The following is a 23,690-nucleotide window of genomic DNA, read 5'->3' as shown; positions in this document are numbered from 1 at the left end:
AACAGCGATAGTTCGGTTCCTCACACCCATTGGTTAAACAGTGATAGTTCTGTTCCTCACACCCATTGGTTAAACAGCGATAGTTCTGTTCCCCACACCCATTGGTTAAACAGCGATAGTTCTGTTCCTCACACCCATTGGTTAAACAGTGATAGTTCTGTTCCTCACACCCATTGGTTAAACAGCGATAGTTCTGTTCCTCACACCCATTGGTTAAACATCGATAGTTCTGTTCCTCACACCCATTGGTTAAACATCGATAGTTCTGTTCCTCACACCCATTGGTTAAACAGTGATAGTTCTGTTCCTCACACCCATTGGTTAAACAGCGATAGTTTCTGTTCCCCACACCCATTGGTTAAACAGCGATAGTTCTGTTCCTCACACCCATTGGTTAAACAGCGATAGTTCTGTTCCCCACACCCATTGGTTAAACAGTGATAGTTCTGTTCCTCACACCCATTGGTTAAACAGCGATAGTTCTGTTCCTCACACCCATTGGTTAAACAGTGATAGTTCTGTTCCTCACCCCCATTGGTTAAACAGCGATAGTTCTGTTCCTCACACCCATTGGTTAAACAGCGATAGTTTCTGTTCCTCACACCCATTGGTTAAACAGCGATAGTTCTGTTCCTCACACCCATTGGTTAAACAGCGATATTTCTGTTCCTCACACCCATTGGTTAAACAGTGATAGTTCTGTTCCTCACACCCATTGGTTAAACAGCGATATTTCTGTTCCTCACACCCATTGGTTTAAACAGTGATAGTTCTGTTCCCCACACCCATTGGTTAAACAGTGATAGTTCTGTTCCTCACACCCATTGGTTAAACAGTGATAGTTCTGTTCCCCACACCCATTGGTTAAACAGCGATATTTCTGTTCCTCACACCCATTGGTTAAACAGTGATAGTTCTGTTCCTCACACCCATTGGTTAAACAGCGATATTTCTGTTCCTCACACCCATTGGTTAAACAGTGATAGTTCTGTTCCCCACACCCATTGGTTAAACAGCGATAGTTTCTGTTCCTCACACCCATTGGTTAAACAGCGATATTTCTGTTCCTCACACCCATTGGTTAAACAGTGATAGTTCTGTTCCCCACACCCATTGGTTAAACAGCGATAGTTCTGTTCCTCACACCCAGTGGTTAAACAGCGATAGTTCTGTTCCTCACACCCATTGGTTAAACAGTGATAGTTCTGTTCCTCACAACCCATTGGTTAAACAGCGATAGTTCTGTTCCTCACACCCATTGGTTTAAACAGCGATAGTTCTGTTCCTCACACCCATTGGTTAAACAGCGATAGTTCTGTTCCTCACACCCATTGGTTAAACAGCGATAGTTCTGTTCCTCACACCCATTGGTTAAACAGCGATAGTTCTGTTCCTCACACCCATTGGTTAAACAGCGATAGTTCTGTTCCTCACACCCATTGGTTAAACAGCGATAGTTTCTGTTCCTCACACCCATTGGTTAAACAGCGATAGTTCTGTTCCTCACACCCATTGGTTAAACAGCGATAGTTCTGTTCCTCACACCCATTGGTTAAACAGCGATAGTTCTGTTCCTCACACCCATTGGTTAAACAGCGATAGTTCTGTTCCTCACACCCATTGGTTAAACAGCGATAGTTTCTGTTCCTCACACCCATTGGTTAAACAGCGATAGTTCTGTTCCTCACACCCATTGGTTAAACAGCGATAGTTCTGTTCCCCACACCCATTGGTTAAACAGCGATAGTTCTGTTCCTCACACCCATTGGTTAAACAGCGATAGTTCTGTTTCCCCACACCCATTGGTTAAACAGCGATAGTTCTGTTCCTCACACCCATTGGTTAAACAGCGATAGTTCTGTTCCTCACACCCATTGGTTAAACAGCGACAGTTCTGTTCCTCACACCCATTGGTTAAACAGCGATAGTTCTGTTCCTCACACCCATTGGTTAAACAGCGATAGTTCTGTTCCTCACACCCATTGGTTAAACAGCGATAGTTCTGTTCCTCACACCCATTGGTTAAACAGCGATATTTCTGTTCCTCACACCCATTGGTTAAACAGTGATAGTTCTGTTCCTCACACCCATTGGTTAAACAGCGATATTTTCTGTTCCTCACACCCATTGGTTAAACAGTGATAGTTCTGTTCCCCACACCCATTGGTTAAACAGTGATAGTTCTGTTCCTCACACCCATTGGTTAAACAGTGATAGTTCTGTTCCTCACACCCATTGGTTAAACAGCGATATTTCTGTTCCTCACACCCATTGGTTAAACAGTGATAGTTCTGTTCCTCACACCCATTGGTGAAACAGCGATATTTCTGTTCCTCACACCCATTGGTTTAAACAGTGATAGTTCTGTTCCCCACACCCATTGGTTAAACAGCGATAGTTCTGTTCCTCACACCCATTGGGTAAACAGCGATATTTCTGTTCCTCACACCCATTGGTTAAACAGTGATAGTTCTGTTCCCCACACCCATTGGTTAAACAGCGATAGTTCTGTTCCTCACACCCATTGGTTAAACAGCGATAGTTCTGTTCCTCACACCCATTGGTTAAACAGTGATAGTTCTGTTCCTCACACCCATTGGTTAAACAGTGATAGTTCTGTTCCTCACACCCATTGGTTAAACAGCGATAGTTCTGTTCCTCACACCCATTGGTTAAACAGCGATAGTTCTGTTCCTCACACCCATTGGTTAAACAGCGATAGTTCTGTTCCTCACACCCATTGGTTAAACAGCGATATTTCTGTTCCTCACACCCATTGGTTAAACAGTGATAGTTCTGTTCCTCACACCCATTGGTTAAACAGCGATATTTCTGTTCCTCACACCCATTGGTTAAACAGTGATAGTTCTGTTCCCCACACCCATTGGTTAAACAGCGATAGTTCTGTTCCTCACACCCAGTGGTTAAACAGCGATAGTTCTGTTCCTCACACCCATTGGTTAAACAGCGATAGTTCTGTTCCTCACACCCATTGGTTAAACAGCGATAGTTCTGTTCCTCACACCCATTGGTTAAACAGCGATAGTTCTGTTCCTCACACCCATTGGTTAAACAGCGATAGTTCTGTTCTCACACCCATTGGTTAAACAGCGATAGTTCTGTTCCTCACACCCATTGGTTAAACAGCGATAGTTCTGTTCCTCACACCCATTGGTTAAACAGCGATAGTTCTGTTCCTCACACCCATTGGTTTAAACAGCGATAGTTCTGTTCCTCACACCCATTGGTTTAAACAGCGATAGTTCTGTTCCTCACACCCATTGGTTAAACAGCGATAGTTCTGTTCCTCACACCCATTGGTTTAAACAGCGATAGTTCTGTTCCTCACACCCATTGGTTAAACAGCGATAGTTTCTGTTCCTCACACCCATTGGTTAAACAGCGATAGTTCTGTTCCTCACACCCATTGGTTAAACAGCGATAGTTCTGTTCCTCACACCCATTGGTTAAACAGCAATAGTTCTGTTCCCCACACCCATTGGTTAAACAGCGATAGTTCTGTTCCTCACACCCATTGGTTAAACAGCGATAGTTCTGTTTCCCCACACCCATTGGTTAAACAGTGATAGTTCTGTTCCTCACACCCATTGGTTAAACAGCGATAGTTCTGTTCCTCACACCCATTGGTTAAACAGTGACAGTTCTGTTCCTCACACCCATTGGTTAAACAGCGATAGTTCTGTTCCTCACTCCCATTGGTTAAACAGCGATAGTTCTGTTCCTCACACCCATTGGTTAAACAGCGATAGTTCTGTTCCTCACACCCATTGGTTAAACAGCGATATTTCTGTTCCTCACACCCATTGGTTAAACAGTGATAGTTCTGTTCCTCACACCCACTGGTTTAAACAGCGATATTTCTGTTCCTCACACCCATTGGTTAAACAGTGATAGTTCTGTTCCCCACACCCATTGGTTAAACAGTGATAGTTCTGTTCCTCACACCCATTGGTTAAACAGTGATAGTTCTGTTCCTCACACCCATTGGTTAAACAGCGATATTTCTGTTCCTCACACCCATTGGTTAAACAGTGATAGTTCTGTTCCTCACACCCATTGGTGAAACAGCGATATTTCTGTTCCTCACACCCATTGGTTAAACAGTGATAGTTCTGTTCCCCACACCCATTGGTTAAACAGCGATAGTTCTGTTCCTCACACCCATTGGGTAAACAGCGATATTTCTGTTCCTCACACCCATTGGTTAAACAGTGATAGTTCTGTTCCCCACACCCATTGGTTAAACAGCGATAGTTCTGTTCCTCACACCCATTGGTTAAACAGCGATAGTTCTGTTCCTCACACCCATTGGTTAAACAGTGATAGTTCTGTTCCTCACACCCATTGGTTAAACAGTGATAGTTCTGTTCCTCACACCCATTGGTTAAACAGCGATAGTTCTGTTCCTCACACCCATTGGTTAAACAGCGATAGTTCTGTTCCTCACACCCATTGGTTAAACAGCGATAGTTCTGTTCCTCACACCCATTGGTTAAACAGCGATATTTCTGTTCCTCACACCCATTGGTTAAACAGTGATAGTTCTGTTCCTCACACCCATTGGTTAAACAGCGATATTTCTGTTCCTCACACCCATTGGTTAAACAGCGATAGTTCTGTTCCCCACACCCATTGGTTAAACAGCGATAGTTCTGTTCCTCACACCCATTGGTTAAACAGCGATAGTTCTGTTCCTCACACCCATTGGTTAAACAGTGATAGTTCTGTTCCTCACACCCATTGGTTAAACAGTGATAGTTCTGTTCCTCACACCCATTGGTTAAACAGCGATAGTTCTGTTCCTCGCACCCATTGGTTAAACAGCGATAGTTCTGTTCCTCACACCCATTGGTTAAACAGCGATAGTTCTGTTCCTCGCACCCATTGGTTAATGAGCGATAGTTCTGTTCCTCGCACCCATTGGTTAAACAGCGATAGTTCTGTTCCTCACACCCATTGGTTAAACAGCGATAGTTCTGTTCCTCACACCCATTGGTTCAACAGCGATAGTTCTGTTCCTCACACCCATTGGTTAAACAGCGATAGTTCTGTTCCTCACACCCATTGGTTAAACAGCGATAGTTCTGTTCCTCACACCCATTGGTTAAACAGCGATAGTTCTGTTCCTCACACCCATTGGTTAAACAGCGATAGTTCTGTTCCTCACACCCATTGGTTAAACAGCGATAGTTCTGTTCCCCACACCCATTGGTTAAACAGCGATAGTTCTGTTCCTCACACCCATTGGTTAAACAGCGATAGTTCTGTTCCCCACACCCATTGGTTAAACAGTGATAGTTCTGTTCCTCAAACCCATTGGTTAAACAGCGATAGTTCTGTTCCTCACACCCATTGGTTAAACAGTGACAGTTCTGTTCCTCACACCCATTGGTTAAACAGCGATAGTTCTGTTCCTCACACCCGTTGGTTAAACAGCGATAGTTCTGTTCCTCACACCCATTGGTTAAACAGCGATATTTCTGTTCCTCACACCCATTGGTTAAACAGTGATAGTTCTGTTCCTCACACCCATTGGTTAAACAGCGATATTTCTGTTCCTCACACCCATTGGTTAAACAGTGATAGTTCTGTTCCCCACACCCATTGGTTAAACAGTGATAGTTCTGTTCCTCACACCCATTGGTTAAACAGTGATAGTTCTGTTCCTCACACCCATTGGTTAAACAGCGATATTTCTGTTCCTCACACCCATTGGTTAAACAGTGATAGTTCTGTTCCTCACACCCATTGGTTAAACAGCGATATTTCTGTTCCTCACACCCATTGGTTAAACAGTGATAGTTCTGTTCCCCACACCCATTGGTTAAACAGCGATAGTTCTGTTCCTCACACCCATTGGGTAAACAGCGATATTTCTGTTCCTCACACCCATTGGTTAAACAGTGATAGTTCTGTTCCCCACACCCATTGGTTAAACAGCGATAGTTCTGTTCCTCACACCCATTGGTTAAACAGCGATAGTTCTGTTCCTCACACCCATTGGTTAAACAGTGATAGTTCTGTTCGTCACACCCATTGGTTAAACAGTGATAGTTCTGTTCCTCACACCCATTGGTTAAACAGCGATAGTTCTGTTCCTCACACCCATTGGTTAAACAGCGATAGTTCTGTTCCTCCCACCCATTGGTTAAACAGCGATAGTTCTGTTCCTCACACCCATTGGTTAAACAGCGATATTTCTGTTCCTCACACCCATTGGTTAAACAGTGATAGTTCTGTTCCTCACACCCATTGGTTAAACAGCGATATTTCTGTTCCTCACACCCATTGGTTAAACAGTGATAGTTCTGTTCCCCACACCCATTGGTTAAACAGTGATAGTTCTGTTCCTCACACCCATTGGTTAAACAGTGATAGTTCTGTTCCCCACACCCATTGGTTAAACAGCGATATTTCTGGTCCTCACACCCATTGGTTAAACAGTGATAGTTCTGTTCCTCACACCCATTGGTTAAACAGCGATATTTCTGTTCCTCACACCCATTGGTTAAAAAGTGATAGTTCTGTTCCCCACACCCATTGGTTAAACAGCGATAGTTCTGTTCCTCACACCCATTGGTTAAACAGCGATATTTCTGTTCCTCACACCCATTGGTAAAACAGTGATAGTTCTGTTCCCCACACCCATTGGTTAAACAGCGATAGTTCTGTTCCTCACACCCAGTGGTTAAACAGCGATAGTTCTGTTCCTCACACCCATTGGTTAAACAGTGATAGTTCTGTTCCTCACACCCATTGGTTAAACAGTGATAGTTCTGTTCCTCACACCCATTGGTTAAACAGTGATAGTTCTGTTCCTCACACCCATTGGTTAAACAGCGATAGTTCTGTTCCTCACACCCATTGGTTAAACAGCGATAGTTCTGTTCCTCACACCCATTGGTTAAACAGTGATAGTTCTGTTCCTCACACCCATTGGTTAAACAGTGATAGTTCTGTTCCTCACACCCATTGGTTAAACAGTGATAGTTCTGTTCCTCACTCCCATTGGTTAAACAGCGATAGTTCTGTTCCTCACACCCATTGGTTAAACAGCGATAGTTCTGTTCCTCACACCCATTGGTTAAACAGCGATAGTTCTGTTCCTCACACCCATTGGTTAAACAGCGATAGTTCTGTTCCTCACACCCATTGGTTAAACAGTGATAGTTCTGTTCCTCACACCCATTGGTTAAACAGTGATAGTTCTGTTCCTCACACCCATTGGTTAAACAGCGATAGTTCTGTTCCTCACACCCATTGGTTAAACAGCGATAGTTCTGTTCCTCACACCCATTGGTTAAACAGCGATAGTTCTGTTCCTCACACCCATTGGTTAAACAGCGATAGTTCTGTTCCTCACACCCATTGGTTAAACAGCGATAGTTCTGTTCCTCACACCCATTGGTTAAACAGCGATAGTTCTGTTCCTCACACCCATTGGTTAAACAGCGATAGTTCTGTTCCTCACACCCATTGGTTAAACAGTGATAGTTCTGTTCCTCACACCCATTGGTTAAACAGCGATAGTTCTGTTCCTCACACCCATTGGTTAAACAGCGATAGTTCTGTTCCTCACACCCATTGGTTAAACAGCGATAGTTCTGTTCCTCACACCCATTGGTTAAACAGTGATAGTTCTGTTCCTCACACCCATTGGTTAAACAGCGATAGTTCTGTTCCCCACACCCATTGGTTAAACAGCGATAGTTCTGTTCCTCACACCCATTGGTTAAACAGCGATAGTTCTGTTCCCCACACCCATTGGTTAAACAGTGATAGTTCTGTTCCTCACACCCATTGGTTAAACAGCGATAGTTCTGTTCCTCACACCCATTGGTTAAACAGTGACAGTTCTGTTCCTCACACCCATTGGTTAAACAGCGATAGTTCTGTTCCTCACACCCATTGGTTAAACAGCGATAGTTCTGTTCCTCACACCCATTGGTTAAACAGCGATAGTTCTGTTCCTCACACCCATTGGTTAAACAGCGATATTTCTGTTCCTCACACCCATTGGTTAAACAGTGATAGTTCTGTTCCTCACACCCATTGGTTAAACAGCGATATTTCTGTTCCTCACACCCATTGGTTAAACAGTGATAGTTCTGTTCCCCACACCCATTGGTTAAACAGCGATAGTTCTGTTCCTCACACCCATTGGTTAAACAGTGATAGTTCTGTTCCTCACACCCATTGGTTAAACAGCGATATTTCTGTTCCTCACACCCATTGGTTAAACAGTGATAGTTCTGTTCCTCACACCCATTGGTTAAACAGCGATATTTCTGTTCCTCACACCCATTGGTTAAACAGTGATAGTTCTGTTCCCCACACCCATTGGTTAAACAGCGATAGTTCTGTTCCTCACACCCAATGGGTAAACAGCGATATTTCTGTTCCTCACACCCATTGGTTAAACAGTGATAGTTCTGTTCCCCACACCCATTGGTTAAACAGCGATAGTTCTGTTCCTCACACCCATTGGTTAAACAGCGATAGTTCTGTTCCTCACACCCATTGGTTAAACAGTGATAGTTCTGTTCCTCACACCCATTGGTTAAACAGTGATAGTTCTGTTCCTCACACCCATTGGTTAAACAGTGATAGTTCTGTTCCCCACACCCATTGGTTAAACAGCGATAGTTCTGTTCCCCACACCCATTGGTTAAACAGCGATAGTTCTGTTCCTCACACCCATTGGTTAAACAGCGATAGTTCTGTTCCCCACACACATTGGTTAAACAGCGATATTTCTGTTCCCCACACCCATTGGTTAAACAGTGATAGTTCTGTTCCTCACACCCATTGGTTAAACAGTGATAGTTCTGTTCCTCACACCCATTGGTTAAACAGCGATAGTTCTGTTCCCCACACCCATCGGTTAAACAGCGATAGTTCTGTTCCTCACACCCATTGGTTAAACAGCGATAGTTCTGTTCCCCACACCCATTGGTTAAACAGTGATCGTTCTGTTCCCCACACCCATTGGTTAAACAGCGATAGTTCTGTTCCTCACACCCATTGGTTAAACAGCGATAGTTCTGTTCCCCACACCCATTGGTTAAACAGTGATAGTTCTGTTCCTCTCACCCATTGGTTAAACAGCAATAATTCTGTTCCTCACACCCATTGGTTAAACAGCGATAGTTCTGTTCCTCACACCCATTGGTTAAACAGCGATAGTTCTGTTCCTCACACCCATTGGTTAAACAGCGATAGTTCTGTTCCTCACACCCATTGGTTAAACAGTGATAGTTCTGTTCCTCACACCCATTGGTTAAACAGCGATAGTTCTGTTCCTCACACCCATTGGTTAAACAGTGATAGTTCTGTTCCCAACACCCATTGGTTAAACAGCGATAGTTCTGTTCCTCACACCCATTGGTTAAACAGTGATAGTTCTGTTCCTCACACCCATTGGTTAAACAGTGATAGTTCTGTTCCCAACACCCATTGGTTAAACAGCGATAGTTCTGTTCCTCACACCCATTGGTTAAACAGTGATAGTTCTGTTCCCCACACCCATTGGTTAAACAGCGATAGTTCTGTTCCTCACACCCATTGGTTAAACAGTGATAGTTCTGTTCCCCACACCCACTGGTTAAACAGTGATAGTTCTGTTCCCCACACCCATTGGTTAAACAGCGATAGTTCTGTTCCTCACACCCATTGGTTAAACAGCGATAGTTCTGTTCCTCACACCCATTGGTTAAACAGCGATAGTTCTGTTCCTCACACCCATTGGTTAAACAGTGATAGTTCTGTTCCCCATACCCATTGGTTAAACAGCGATAGTTCTGTTCCTCACACCCATTGGTTAAACAGTGATAGTTCTGTTCCTCACACCCATTGGTTAAACAGCGATAGTTCTGTTCCTCACACCCATTGGTTAAACAGTGATATTTCTGTTCCCCACACCCATTGGTTAAACAGCGATAGTTCTGTTCCTCACACCCGTTGGTTAAACAGTGATATTTCTGTTCCCCACACCCATTGGTAAAACAGCGATAGTTCTGTTCCCCACACCCATTGGTTAAACAGTGATAGTTCTGTTCCTCACACCCATTGGTTAAACAGTGATAGTTCTGTTCCTCACACCCATTGGTTAAACAGCGATAGTTCTGTTCCTCACACCCATTGGTTAAACAGCGATAGTTCTGTTCCTCACACCCATTGGTTAAACAACGATTGTTCTGTTCCTCACACCCATTGGTTAAACAGTGATATTTCTGTTCCTCACACCCATTGGTTAAACAGCGATAGTTCTGTTCCTCACACCCATTGGTTAAACAGCGATAGTTCTGTTCCTCACACCCATTGGTTAAACAGCGATAGTTCTGTTCCTCACACCCATTGGTTAAACAGTGATAGTTCTGTTCCTCACACCCATTGGTTAAACAGCAATAGTTCTGTTCCTCACACCCATTGGTTAAACAGCGATAGTTCTGTTCCTCACACCCATTGGTTAAACAGTGATAGTTCTGTTCCTCACACCCATTGGTTAAACAGTGATAGTTCTGTTCCTCACACCCATTGGTTAAACAGTGATAGTTCTGTTCCCCACACCCATTGGTTAAACAGTGATAGTTCTGTTCCTCACACCCATTGGTTAAACAACGATAGTTCTGTTCCTCACACCCATTGGTTAAACAACGATAGTTCTGTTCCCCACACCCATTGGTTAAACAGTGATAGTTCTGTTCCTCACACCCATTGGTTAAACAGTGATAGTTCTGTTCCCCACACCCATTGGTTAAACAGTGATAGTTCTGTTCCCCATACCCATTGGTTAAACAGCGATAGTTCTGTTCCTCACACCCATTGGTTAAACAGTGTTAGTTCTGTTCCTCACACCCATTGGTTAAACAGCGATAGTTCTGTTCCTCACACCCATTGGTTAAACAGCGATAGTTCTGTTCCTCACACCCATTGGTTAAACAGCGATAGTTCTGTTCCTCACACCCATTGGTTAAACAGCGATAGGTCTGTTCCTCACACCCATTGGTTGAACAGTGATAGTTCTGTTCCTCACACCCATTGGTTAAACAGTGATAGTTCTGTTCCCCACACCCATTGGTTAAACAGTGATAGTTCTGTTCCTCACACCCATTGGTTAAACAACGATAGTTCTGTTCCTCACACCCATTGGTTAAACAACGATAGTTCTGTTCCCCACACCCATTGGTTAAACAGTGATAGTTCTGTTCCTCACACCCATTGGTTAAACAGTGATAGTTCTGTTCCTCACACCCATTGGTTAAACAGCGATAGTTCTGTTCCTCACACCCATTGGTTAAACAGCGATAGTTCTGTTCCTCACACCCATTGGTTAAACAACGATTGTTCTGTTCCTCACACCCATTGGTTAAACAGTGATATTTCTGTTCCTCACACCCATTGGTTAAACAGCGATAGTTCTGTTCCTCACACCCATTGGTTAAACAGCGATAGTTCTGTTCCTCACACCCATTGGTTAAACAGCGATAGTTCTGTTCCTCACACCCATTGGTTAAACAGTGATAGTTCTGTTCCTCACACCCATTGGTTAAACAGCAATAGTTCTGTTCCTCACACCCATTGGTTAAACAGCGATAGTTCTGTTCCTCACACCCATTGGTTAAACAGTGATAGTTCTGTTCCTCACACCCATTGGTTAAACAGTGATAGTTCTGTTCCTCACACCCATTGGTTAAACAGTGATAGTTCTGTTCCCCACACCCATTGGTTAAACAGTGATAGTTCTGTTCCTCACACCCATTGGTTAAACAACGATAGTTCTGTTCCTCACACCCATTGGTTAAACAACGATAGTTCTGTTCCCCACACCCATTGGTTAAACAGTGATAGTTCTGTTCCTCACACCCATTGGTTAAACAGTGATAGTTCTGTTCCCCACACCCATTGGTTAAACAGTGATAGTTCTGTTCCCCATACCCATTGGTTAAACAGCGATAGTTCTGTTCCTCACACCCATTGGTTAAACAGTGTTAGTTCTGTTCCTCACACCCATTGGTTAAACAGCGATAGTTCTGTTCCTCACACCCATTGGTGAAACAGCGATAGTTCTGTTCCTCACACCCATTGGTTAAACAGCGATAGTTCTGTTCCTCACACCCATTGGTTAAACAGCGATAGTTCTGTTCCTCACACCCATTGGTTAAACAGCGATAGTTCTGTTCCTCACACCCATTGGTTAAACAGTGATAGTTCTGTTCCTCACACCCATTGGTTAAACAGCAATAGTTCTGTTCCTCATACCCATTGGTTAAACAGCGATAGTTCTGTTCCTCACACCCATTGGTTAAACAGTGATAGTTCTGTTCCTCACACCCATTGGTTAAACAGTGATAGTTCTGTTCCTCACACCCATTGGTTAAACAGTGATAGTTCTGTTCCTCACACCCATTGGTTAAACAGCGATAGTTCTGTTCCTCACACCCATTGGTTAAACAGCGATAGTTCTGTTCCTCACACCCATTGGTTAAACAGCGATAGTTCTGTTCCTCACACCCATTGGTTAAACAACGATTGTTCTGTTCCTCACACCCATTGGTTAAACAGTGATATTTCTGTTCCTCACACCCATTGGTTAAACAGCGATAGTTCTGTTCCTCACACCCATTGGTTAAACAGCGATAGTTCTGTTCCTCACACCCATTGGTTAAACAGCGATAGTTCTGTTCCTCACACCCATTGGTTAAACAGTGATAGTTCTGTTCCTCACACCCATTGGTTAAACAGCAATAGTTCTGTTCCTCACACCCATTGGTTAAACAGCGATAGTTCTGTTCCTCACACCCATTGGTTAAACAGTGATAGTTCTGTTCCTCACACCCATTGGTTAAACAGTGATAGTTCTGTTCCTCACACCCATTGGTTAAACAGTGATAGTTCTGTTCCCCACACCCATTGGTTAAACAGTGATAGTTCTGTTCCTCACACCCATTGGTTAAACAACGATAGTTCTGTTCCTCACACCCATTGGTTAAACAACGATAGTTCTGTTCCCCACACCCATTGGTTAAACAGTGATAGTTCTGTTCCTCACACCCATTGGTTAAACAGTGATAGTTCTGTTCCCCACACCCATTGGTTAAACAGTGATAGTTCTGTTCCCCATACCCATTGGTTAAACAGCGATAGTTCTGTTCCTCACACCCATTGGTTAAACAGTGTTAGTTCTGTTCCTCACACCCATTGGTTAAACAGCGATAGTTCTGTTCCTCACACCCATTGGTGAAACAGCGATAGTTCTGTTCCTCACACCCATTGGTTAAACAGCGATAGTTCTGTTCCTCACACCCATTGGTTAAACAGCGATAGTTCTGTTCCTCACACCCATTGGTTAAACAGCGATAGTTCTGTTCCTCACACCCATTGGTTAAACAGTGATAGTTCTGTTCCTCACACCCATTGGTTAAACAGCAATAGTTCTGTTCCTCATACCCATTGGTTAAACAGCGATAGTTCTGTTCCTCACACCCATTGGTTAAACAGTGATAGTTCTGTTCCTCACACCCATTGGTTAAACAGTGATAGTTCTGTTCCTCACACCCATTGGTTAAACAGTGATAGTTCTGTTCCTCACACCCATTGGTTAAACAGCGATAGTTCTGTTCCTCACACCCATTGGTTAAACAGTGATAGTTCTGTTCCTCACACCCATTGGTTAAACAGCGATAGTTCTGTTCCTCACACCCATTGGTTAAACAGCGATAGTTCTGTTCCTCACACCCATTGGTTAAACAGCGATAGTTCTGTTCCTCACACCCATTGGTTGAACAGTGATAGTTCTGTTCCTCTCACCCATTGGTTAAACAGCGATAGTTCTGTTCCTCACACCCATTGGTTAAACAGCGATAGTTCTGTTCCTCACACCCATTGGTTAAACAGCAATAGTTCTGTTCCTCACACCCATTGGTTAAACAGTGATAGTTCTGTTCCTCACACCCATTGGTTAAACAGCGATAGTTCTGTTCCTCACACCCATTGGTTAAACAGCGATAGTTCTGTTCCCCACACCCATTGGTTAAACAGTGATAGTTCTGTTCCTCACACCCATTGGTTAAACAGTGATAGTTCTGTTCCTCACACCCATTGGTTAAACAGCGATAGTTCTGTTCCTCACACCCATTGGTTAAACAGTGATAGTTCTGTTCCTCACACCCATTGGTTAAACAGCGATAGTTCTGTTCCTCACACCCATTGCTTAAACAGCGATAGTTCTGTTCCTCACACCCATTGGTTAAACAGCGATAGTTCTGTTCCCCACACCCATTGGTTAAACAGCGATAGTTCTGTTCCCCACACCCATTGGTTAAACAGCGATAGTTCTGTTCCCCACACCCATTGGTTAAACAGTGATAGTTCTGTTCCTCACACCCATTGGTTAAACAGCGATAGTTCTGTTCCTCACACCCATTGGTTAAACAGTGATAGTTCTGTTCCTCACACCCATTGGTTAAACAGCGATAGTTCTGTTCCTCACACCCATTGGTTAAACAGCGATAGTTCTGTTCCTCACACCCATTGGTTAAACAGCGATAGTTCTGTTCCTCACACCCATTGGTTAAACAGTGATAGTTCTGTTCCTCACACCCATTGGTTAAACAGCGATAGTTCTGTTCCTCACACCCATTGGTTAAACAGCGATAGTTCTGTTCCTCACACCCATTGGTTAAACAGCGATAGTTCTGTTCCTCACACCCATTGGTTAAACAGTGATAGTTCTGTTCCTCACACCCATTGGTTAAACAGTGATAGTTCTGTTCCTCACACCCATTGGTTAAACAACGATAGTTCTGTTCCCCATACCCATTGGTTAAACAGCGATAGTTCTGTTCCCCACACCCATTGGTTAAACAGCGATAGTTCTGTTCCTCACACCCATTGGTTAAACAGTGATAGTTCTGTTCCCCACACCCATTGGTTAAACAGTGATTATTCTGTTCCCCATACCCATTGGTTAAACAGCGATAGTTCTGTTCCTCACACCCATTGGTTAAACAGCGATAGTTCTGTTCCTCACACCCATTGGTTAAACAGCGATAGTTCTGTTCCTCACACCCATTGGTTAAACAGCGATAGTTCTGTTCCCCACACCCATTGGTTAAACAGCGATAGTTCTGTTCCCCACACCCATTGGTTAAACAGTGATAGTTCTGTTCCTCACACCCATTGGTTAAACAGCGATAGTTCTGTTCCTCACACCCATTGGTTAAACAGCGATAGTTCTGTTCCTCACACCCATTGGTTAAACAGCGATAGTTCTGTTCCTCACACCCATTGGTTAAACAGCGATAGTTCTGTTCCTCACACCCATTGGTTAAACAGCGATAGTTCTGTTCCTCACACCCATTGGTTAAACAGCGATAGTTCTGTTCCCCACACCCATTGGTTAAACAGCGATAGTTCTGTTCCTCACACCCATTGGTTAAACAGCGATAGTTCTGTTCCCCATACCCATTGGTTAAACAGCGATAGTTCTGTTCCTCACACCCATTGGTTAAACAGTGATAGTTCTGTTCCTCACACCCATTGGTTAAACAGCGATAGTTCTGTTCCTCACACCCATTGGTTAAACAGCGATAGTTCTGTTCCTCACACCCATTGGTTAAACAGTGATAGTTCTGTTCCTCACACCCATTGGTTAAACAGTGATAGTTCTGTTCCCCACACCCATTGGTTAAACAGCGATAGTTCTGTTCCCCACACCCATTGGTTAAACAGCGATAGTTCTGTTCCTCACACCCATTGGTTAAACAGCGATAGTTCTGTTCCCCACACCCACTGGTTAAACAGTGATAGTTCTGTTCACCACACCCATTGGTTAAACAGCGATAGTTCTGTTCCTCACACCCATTGGTTAAACAGCGATAGTTCTGTTCCTCACACCCATTGGTTAAACAGCGATAGTTCTGTTCCTCACACCCATTGGTTAAACAGTGATAGTTCTGTTCCCCATACCCATTGGTTAAACAGCGATAGTTCTGTTCCTCACACCCATTGGTTAAACAGTGTTAGTTCTGTTCCTCACACCCATTGGTTAAACAGCGATAGTTCTGTTCCTCACACCCATTGGTTAAACAGTGATATTTCTGTTCCCCACACCCATTGGTTAAACAGCGATAGTTCTGTTCCTCACACCCGTTGGTTAAACAGTGATATTTCTGTTCCCCACACCCATTGGTTAAACAGCGATAGTTCTGTTCCCCACACCCATTGGTTAAACAGTGATAGTTCTGTTCCTCACACCCATTGGTTAAACAGTGATAGTTCTGTTCCTCACACCCATTGGTTAAACAGCGATAGTTCTGTTCCTCACACCCATTGGTTAAACAGCGATAGTTCTGTTCCTCACACCCATTGGTTAAACAACGATTGTTCTGTTCCTCACACCCATTGGTTAAACAGTGATATTTCTGTTCCTCACACCCATTGGTTAAACAGCGATAGTTCTGTTCCTCACACCCATTGGTTAAACAGCGATAGTTCTGTTCCTCACACCCATTGGTTAAACAGCGATAGTTCTGTTCCTCACACCCATTGGTTAAACAGTGATAGTTCTGTTCCTCACACCCATTGGTTAAACAGCGATAGTTCTGTTCCTCACACCCATTGGTTAAACAGCGATAGTTCTGTTCCTCACACCCATTGGTTAAACAGTTATAGTTCTGTTCCTCACACCCATTGGTTAAACAGTGATAGTTCTGTTCCTCACACACATTGGTTAAACAGTGATAGTTCTGTTCCCCACACCCATTGGTTAAACAGTGATAGTTCTGTTCCTCACACCCATTGGTTAAACAACGATAGTTCTGTTCCTCACACCCATTGGTTAAACAACGATAGTTCTGTTCCCCACACCCATTGGTTAAACAGTGATAGTTCTGTTCCTCACACCCATTGGTTAAACAGTGATAGTTCTGTTCCCCACACCCATTGGTTAAACAGTGATAGTTCTGTTCCCCATACCCATTGGTTAAACAGCGATAGTTCTGTTCCTCACACCCATTGGTTAAACAGTGTTAGTTCTGTTCCTCACACCCATTGGTTAAACAGCGATAGTTCTGTTCCTCACACCCATTGGTTAAACAGCGATAGTTCTGTTCCTCACACCCATTGGTTAAACAGCGATAGTTCTGTTCCTCACACCCATTGGTTAAACAGCGATAGTTCTGTTCCTCACACCCATTGGTTAAACAGCGATAGTTCTGTTCCTCACACCCATTGGTTAAACAGTGATAGTTCTGTTCCTCACACCCATTGGTTAAACAGCGATAGTTCTGTTCCTCATACCCATTGGTTAAACAGCGATAGTTCTGTTCCTCACACCCATTGGTTAAACAGTGATAGTTCTGTTCCTCACACCCATTGGTTAAACAGTGATAGTTCTGTTCCTCACACCCATTGGTTAAACAGTGATAGTTCTGTTCCTCACACCCATTGGTTAAACAGCGATAGTTCTGTTCCTCACACCCATTGGTTAAACAGTGATAGTTCTGTTCCTCACACCCATTGGTTAAACAGCGATAGTTCTGTTCCTCACACCCATTGGTTAAACAGTGATAGTTCTGTTCCTCACACCCATTGGTTAAACAGCGATAGTTCTGTTCCTCACACCCATTGGTTAAACAGCGATAGTTCTGTTCCTCACACCCATTGGTTAAACAGCGATAGTTCTGTTCCTCACACCCATTGGTTAAACAGTGATAGTTCTGTTCCTCACACCCATTGGTTAAACAGCGATAGTTCTGTTCCTCACACCCATTGGTTAAACAGCGATAGTTCTGTTGCTCACACCCATTGGTTAAACAGCGATAGTTCTGTTCCTCACACCCATTGGTTAAACAGTGATAGTTCTGTTCCTCACACCCATTGGTTAAACAGCGATAGTTCTGTTCCTCACACCCATTGGTTAAACAGCGATAGTTCTGTTCCCCACACCCATTGGTTAAACAGTGATAGTTCTGTTCCTCACACCCATTGGTTAAACAGTGATAGTTCTGTTCCTCACACCCATTGGTTAAACAGCGATAGTTCTGTTCCTCACACCCATTGGTTAAACAGTGATAGTTCTGTTCCTCACACCCATTGGTTAAATAGCGATAGTTCTGTTCCTCACACCCATTGGTTAAACAGCGATAGTTCTGTTCCTCACACCCATTGGTTAAACAGCGATAGTTCTGTTCCTCACACCCATTGGTTAAACAGTGATAGTTCTGTTCCCCACACCCATTGGTTAAACAGCGATAGTTCTGTTCCCCACACCCATTGGTTAAACAGTGATAGTTCTGTTCCTCACACCCATTGGTTAAACAGTGATAGTTCTGTTCCTCACACCCATTGGTTAAACAGTGATAGTTCTGTTCCTCACACCCATTGGTTAAACAGCGATAGTTCTGTTCCTCACACCCATTGGTTAAACAGCGATAGTTCTGTTCCTCACACCCATTGGTTAAACAGTGATAGTTCTGTTCCTCACACCCATTGGTTAAACAGTGATAGTTCTGTTCCTCACACCCATTGGTTAAACAGCGATAGTTCTGTTCCACACACCCATTGGTTAAACAGCGATAGTTCTGTTCCTCACACCCATTGGTTAAACAGTGATAGTTCTGTTCCTCACACCCATTGGTTAAACAGTGATAGTTCTGTTCCTCACACCCATTGGTTAAACAACGATAGTTCTGTTCCCCATACCCATTGGTTAAACAGCGATAGTTCTGTTCCCCACACCCATTAGTTAAACAGCGATAGTTCTGTTCCTCACACCCATTGGTTAAACAGTGATAGTTCTGTTCCCCACACCCATTGGTTAAACAGTGATAGTTCTGTTCCCCATACCCATTGGTTAAACAGCGATAGTTCTGTTCCTCACACCCATTGGTTAAACAGCGATAGTTCTGTTCCTCACACCCATTGGTTAAACAGTGATAGTTCTGTTCCTCACACCCATTGGTTAAACAGCGATAGTTCTGTTCCCCACACCCATTGGTTAAACAGCGATAGTTCTGTTCCCCACACCCATTGGTTAAACAGTGATAGTTCTGTTCCTCACACCCATTGGTTAAACAGCGATAGTTCTGTTCCTCACACCCATTGGTTAAACAGCGATAGTTCTGTTCCTCACACCCATTGGTTAAACAGTGATAGTTCTGTTCCTCACACCCATTGGTTAAACAGCGATAGTTCTGTTCCTCACACCCATTGGTTAAACAGCGATAGTTCTGTTCCTCACACCCATTGGTTAAACAGCGATAGTTCTGTTCCTCACACCCATTGGTTAAACAGCGATAGTTCTGTTCCCCACATCCATTGGTTAAACAGCGATAGTTCTGTTCCTCACACCCATTGGTTAAACAGCGATAGTTCTGTTCCCCATACCCATTGGTTAAACAGCGATAGTTCTGTTCCTCACACCCATTGGTTAAACAGTGATAGTTCTGTTCCTCACACCCATTGGTTAAACAGCGATAGTTCTGTTCCTCACACCCATTGGTTAAACAGCGATAGTTCTGTTCCCCATACCCATTGGTTAAACAGCGATCGTTCTGTTCCTCACACCCATTGGTTAAACAGTGATAGTTCTGTTCCTCACACCCATTGGTTAAACAGCGATAGTTCTGTTCCTCACACCCATTGGTTAAACAGCGATAGTTCTGTTCCCCACACCCATTGGTTAAACAGTGATAGTTCTGTTCCTCACACCCATTGGTTAAACAGCGATAGTTCTGTTCCTCACACCCATTGGTTAAACAGTGATAGTTCTGTTCCTCACACCCATTGGTTAAACAGCGATAGTTCTGTTCCTCACACCCATTGGTTAAACAGCGATAGTTCTGTTCCTCACACCCATTGGTTAAACAGCGATAGTTCTGTTCCTCACACCCATTGGTTAAACAGTGATAGTTCTGTTCCCAACACCCATTGGTTAAACAGCGATAGTTCTGTTCCTCACACCCATTGGTTAAACAGTGATAGTTCTGTTCCCCACACCCACTGGTTAAACAGTGATAGTTCTGTTCCTCACACCCATTGGTTAAACAGTGATAGTTCTGTTCCTCACACCCATTGGTTAAACAGCGATAGTTCTGTTCCCCACACCCATTGGTTAAACAGTGATAGTTCTGTTCCTCACACCCATTTGTTAAACAGTGATAGTTCTGTTCCTCACACCCATTGGTTAAACAGTGATAGTTCTGTTCCTCACACCCATTGGTTAAACAGCGATAGTTCTGTTCCCCACACCCATTGGTTAAACAGTGATAGTTCTGTTCCTCGCACCCATTTGTTAAACAGTGATAGTTCTGTTCCTCACACCCATTGGTTAAACAGTGATAGTTCTGTTCCTCACACCCATTGGTTAAACAGTGATAGTTCTGTTCCCAACACCCATTGGTTAAACAGCGATAGTTCTGTTCCTCACACCCATTGGTTAAACAGTGATAGTTCTGTTCCCCACACCCATTGGTTAAACAGCGATAGTTCTGTTCCTCACACCCATTGGTTAAACAGTGATAGTTCTGTTCCTCACACCCATTGGTTAAACAGCGATAGTTCTGTTCCCCACACCCACTGGTTAAACAGCAATAGTTCTGTTCCTCACACCCATTGGTTAAACAGCGATAGTTCTGTTCCTCACACCCATTGGTTAAACAGCGATAGTTCTGTTCCTCACACCCATTGGTTAAACAGTGATAGTTCTGTTCCCCACACCCATTGGTTAAACAGCGATAGTTCTGTTCCTCACACCCATTGGTTAAACAGTGATAGTTCTGTTCCCCACACCCATTGGTTAAACAGTGATAGTTCTGTTCCCCATACCCATTGGTTAAACAGCGATAGTTCTGTTCCTCACACCCATTGGTTAAACAGTGTTAGTTCTGTTCCCCACACCCATTGGTTAAACAGCGATAGTTCTGTTCCTCACACCCATTGGTTAAACAGTGATAGTTCTGTTCCTCACACCCATTGGTTAAACAGTGATAGTTCTGTTCCCCACACCCATTGGTTAAACAGCGATAGTTCTGTTCCCCACGCCCATTCGCAGGTGAGCAATTCTCACTGCGGAACAGTTATCAGCATATAGAATATGACAGAAGCAGCAAGCTCCCTACGTTGGAAGTAACTTTAATTGCATTACCTAGATCCATTGGACATTTCATAGGCGCAGTTATACATTCCGAGCAGGACCTTGCGGTCATCAATCCGAGACACCATGAGGAACAGAGACGTATAGGTGACAATCAGGTCGAGATAACCCTTGGTCAGATCATAGTTCACATTCTGGAAGTGAAACAATATTTTATAAATTATAGGTTATTTTTGTCTCTTTATTAAGTTCAGTTTCACATTCTGAAACAGCGTCTTCCTTGTTTGCACTTGGCCTGCTTTCAAAATGAGTTCATTTGTCAACAGATTTTAAAACAGTTAGGGAATACAAACTGCAGCAATTGGGAGGTCTGTTAAAAGGACAAGGGTGATAGCATTGGCACGTGTGTTCCCACATTTGTGTTTGTGTCTGCATTCGTATAAGCATTTGTACATGTCTGTGTTTGTGAATGTGCATATGGGTGTGTGTGTGTGTGTTTCTTTGCATCCGTGCATGCGTGCCTACTGCAGATCAGGAAGTGGGTAGGTCAAGGGGACCCAGCCAATGCTCAAGAGTCAATCATGCTGGTGGAAAGACAACTCACTGCGGAGGAATTCGTCAGATCCCTAATGTTGTCCAGGCCACACAATCCTGGGTGACTCCTGAGCCCAAAGAATGGAACTCGGCTGTTCAAATTCTCGGGGAGCATGGGGTTGCTGAAGAGTGGTGAAGGGACTTATAAATGCGTCCCCAGTAACTACTGGGGAGGGAGGGGGTGGGGGTGTGGTGGGGAGGTAAACAGGAAACCAGTGAGAATGATGAGTGGAGCCTCACGCTGCCCAAGCCAGCCATAGGGAATCCAAGGATGCGAGCAAGAATTACCCGAGTTGGGTAGCGCAGCTTATGAGCCACCTGGAGGCTGCTTACCCTCCCTCGAAATAATAAAGCTGAATGGAAAGGAGGTGTTGGCCCTTATTGGCTTGGAGTGCAGTAACCCTGGTTTAGTACAGCCTTCAGATCCACTTCAGGAGCAATATGTGACTATTGTTTATTACAGCTGCATCAAGATACAAGTGGAGGGAGGTGCCTGGGAAGTAAAAGATGAGGTGGTATCCAAGCTTCCTCACTCAGCAATACTGGGGAGGGATTTCCAGGTGTTTAATACCCTGATCCAAAGGAAGGGAGGGGATCGAGATTGCAGGGGAGAATGTTAAAACCTTCTCCCGAGTGTTTCCCTTTTCGAGCTTGGCAGTTAACTGTCAGTCACCATAAACTGGTGCATTCTCCATGGCAAAGCCTCTACCAATCAGAGTCCACTTGCCAACCAATCAGCACTCTCTTCTCATACAGTATAAATTTGTTGCCTTCCCTTACATTGGTATTCTTGCGAATTGTCCTGATGAGTGCAAGATGAAAAGCTTCAACAAAATGTCTCTGTTTTCAGCAATATATAAATGAGTTGGATATTGAATTCAGAGTAGAATTTCAAAATTTGCTGATTATGCCAAATTTGGAGGTGTGGCAAAGAGTGAGAATGATACAAATTGGCTGCAACAGGACATAGATGGGCTAGCAGAATGGGCAGATAAAATTTAATAAAGGGAAGCGTGAGGTAATGCATTTTGGCAGAAGGAATAGGGAGAGGCCATGGCACAGTTCTAAAGATTATGCAGGGACAGAGGGATCTGGGGGTTCATATGCATTGACCTGTGAAGGTGGCAGGACACATTGAGAGAGTCGTCAGCAAATCATATGGAATCTTGGTCTTCATAAATAGAGGTATTGAGTACAAAAGCAGGGAAGTTATGCTGAACCTTTATAAAGATCAGTTAGGCCACAACTAGAGTATTGCATCCAGTTCTGGTCACCACACTTCAGGAAGGATGTGAGGGTCCTTGAGAGGGTGCAGAGGAGATTTACCAGAATGGTTCCAGGGATGAGGGATTTTAGTTACAAGATTAGGTTGGAGAAGCTGGGGTTGTTCTCCCTGGAGAAAAGGAGATTGAGGGAGAGTTGATAGAGGTGTACACGATTATGACAGGTTTAGATAAGGTAGATAAAGAAATACTGTTCCCATTAGCTGATGGTACAATGATTAGGGGACACAGATTTAAGGTTTTGGGCAAGAGATGCAGGGGAGATGTGAGGAAGAACTATTATATGCAGCAAGTGGTAATGACCTGGAACCCATTGCCTAAGAGGGTGGTGGAAGCGGAGACGATGAATGATTTCAAAAGGAAATTGAATGGGCACTTGAGGGAAACAAACTTGCAGGGCCATGGGGATAGATCGTGGGAATGGGACTGATTGGATTGCTCTACAGAGAGCTGGCATCGACTCTATGGGCTGAATGGCCTCCTTCTTTGCTGTAATAACTCTATGAAGAAGTGGAGGTCACCTGATCAAGACTAAGGATGAGTACAATCAACTTGAGCAGCAATGTAAGATTGAATGAGTAGGGATCGCAGTTTTGATTAATGTAAATATTAGAGTGCTGGAAAGAAAGAATGTTCTTGAGGTGCCAAAGATAGAATCGATTTGGTTGGAGTTGAGAAGCAATAAATGAGCTATT

The 23,690-nt window shown here is 43.7% G+C and overlaps 1 protein-coding gene across 1 annotated transcript in view; it reads right to left on the bottom strand.

Moving 5' to 3' along the window:
- The window catches only part of LOC137358581 (nck-associated protein 1-like), a 266,820-nt gene that overhangs the window by 205,783 nt on the left and 37,347 nt on the right, over positions 1–23,690 (bottom strand). Inside the window, exon 5 of the mRNA XM_068024578.1 lies at positions 21,170–21,312. Coding sequence (XP_067880679.1) covers positions 21,170–21,312 — 143 coding nt within the window. The remainder of the gene's footprint in view (positions 1–21,169; positions 21,313–23,690) is intronic.

This window comes from Heterodontus francisci, chromosome X (genome assembly GCF_036365525.1).
Source record: "Heterodontus francisci isolate sHetFra1 chromosome X, sHetFra1.hap1, whole genome shotgun sequence".
Taxonomy (NCBI): domain Eukaryota; kingdom Metazoa; phylum Chordata; class Chondrichthyes; order Heterodontiformes; family Heterodontidae; genus Heterodontus; species Heterodontus francisci.
The sequence above is the reverse complement of the archived record's forward strand: the minus strand, read 5'-3'. Positions and strand labels throughout refer to the sequence as shown.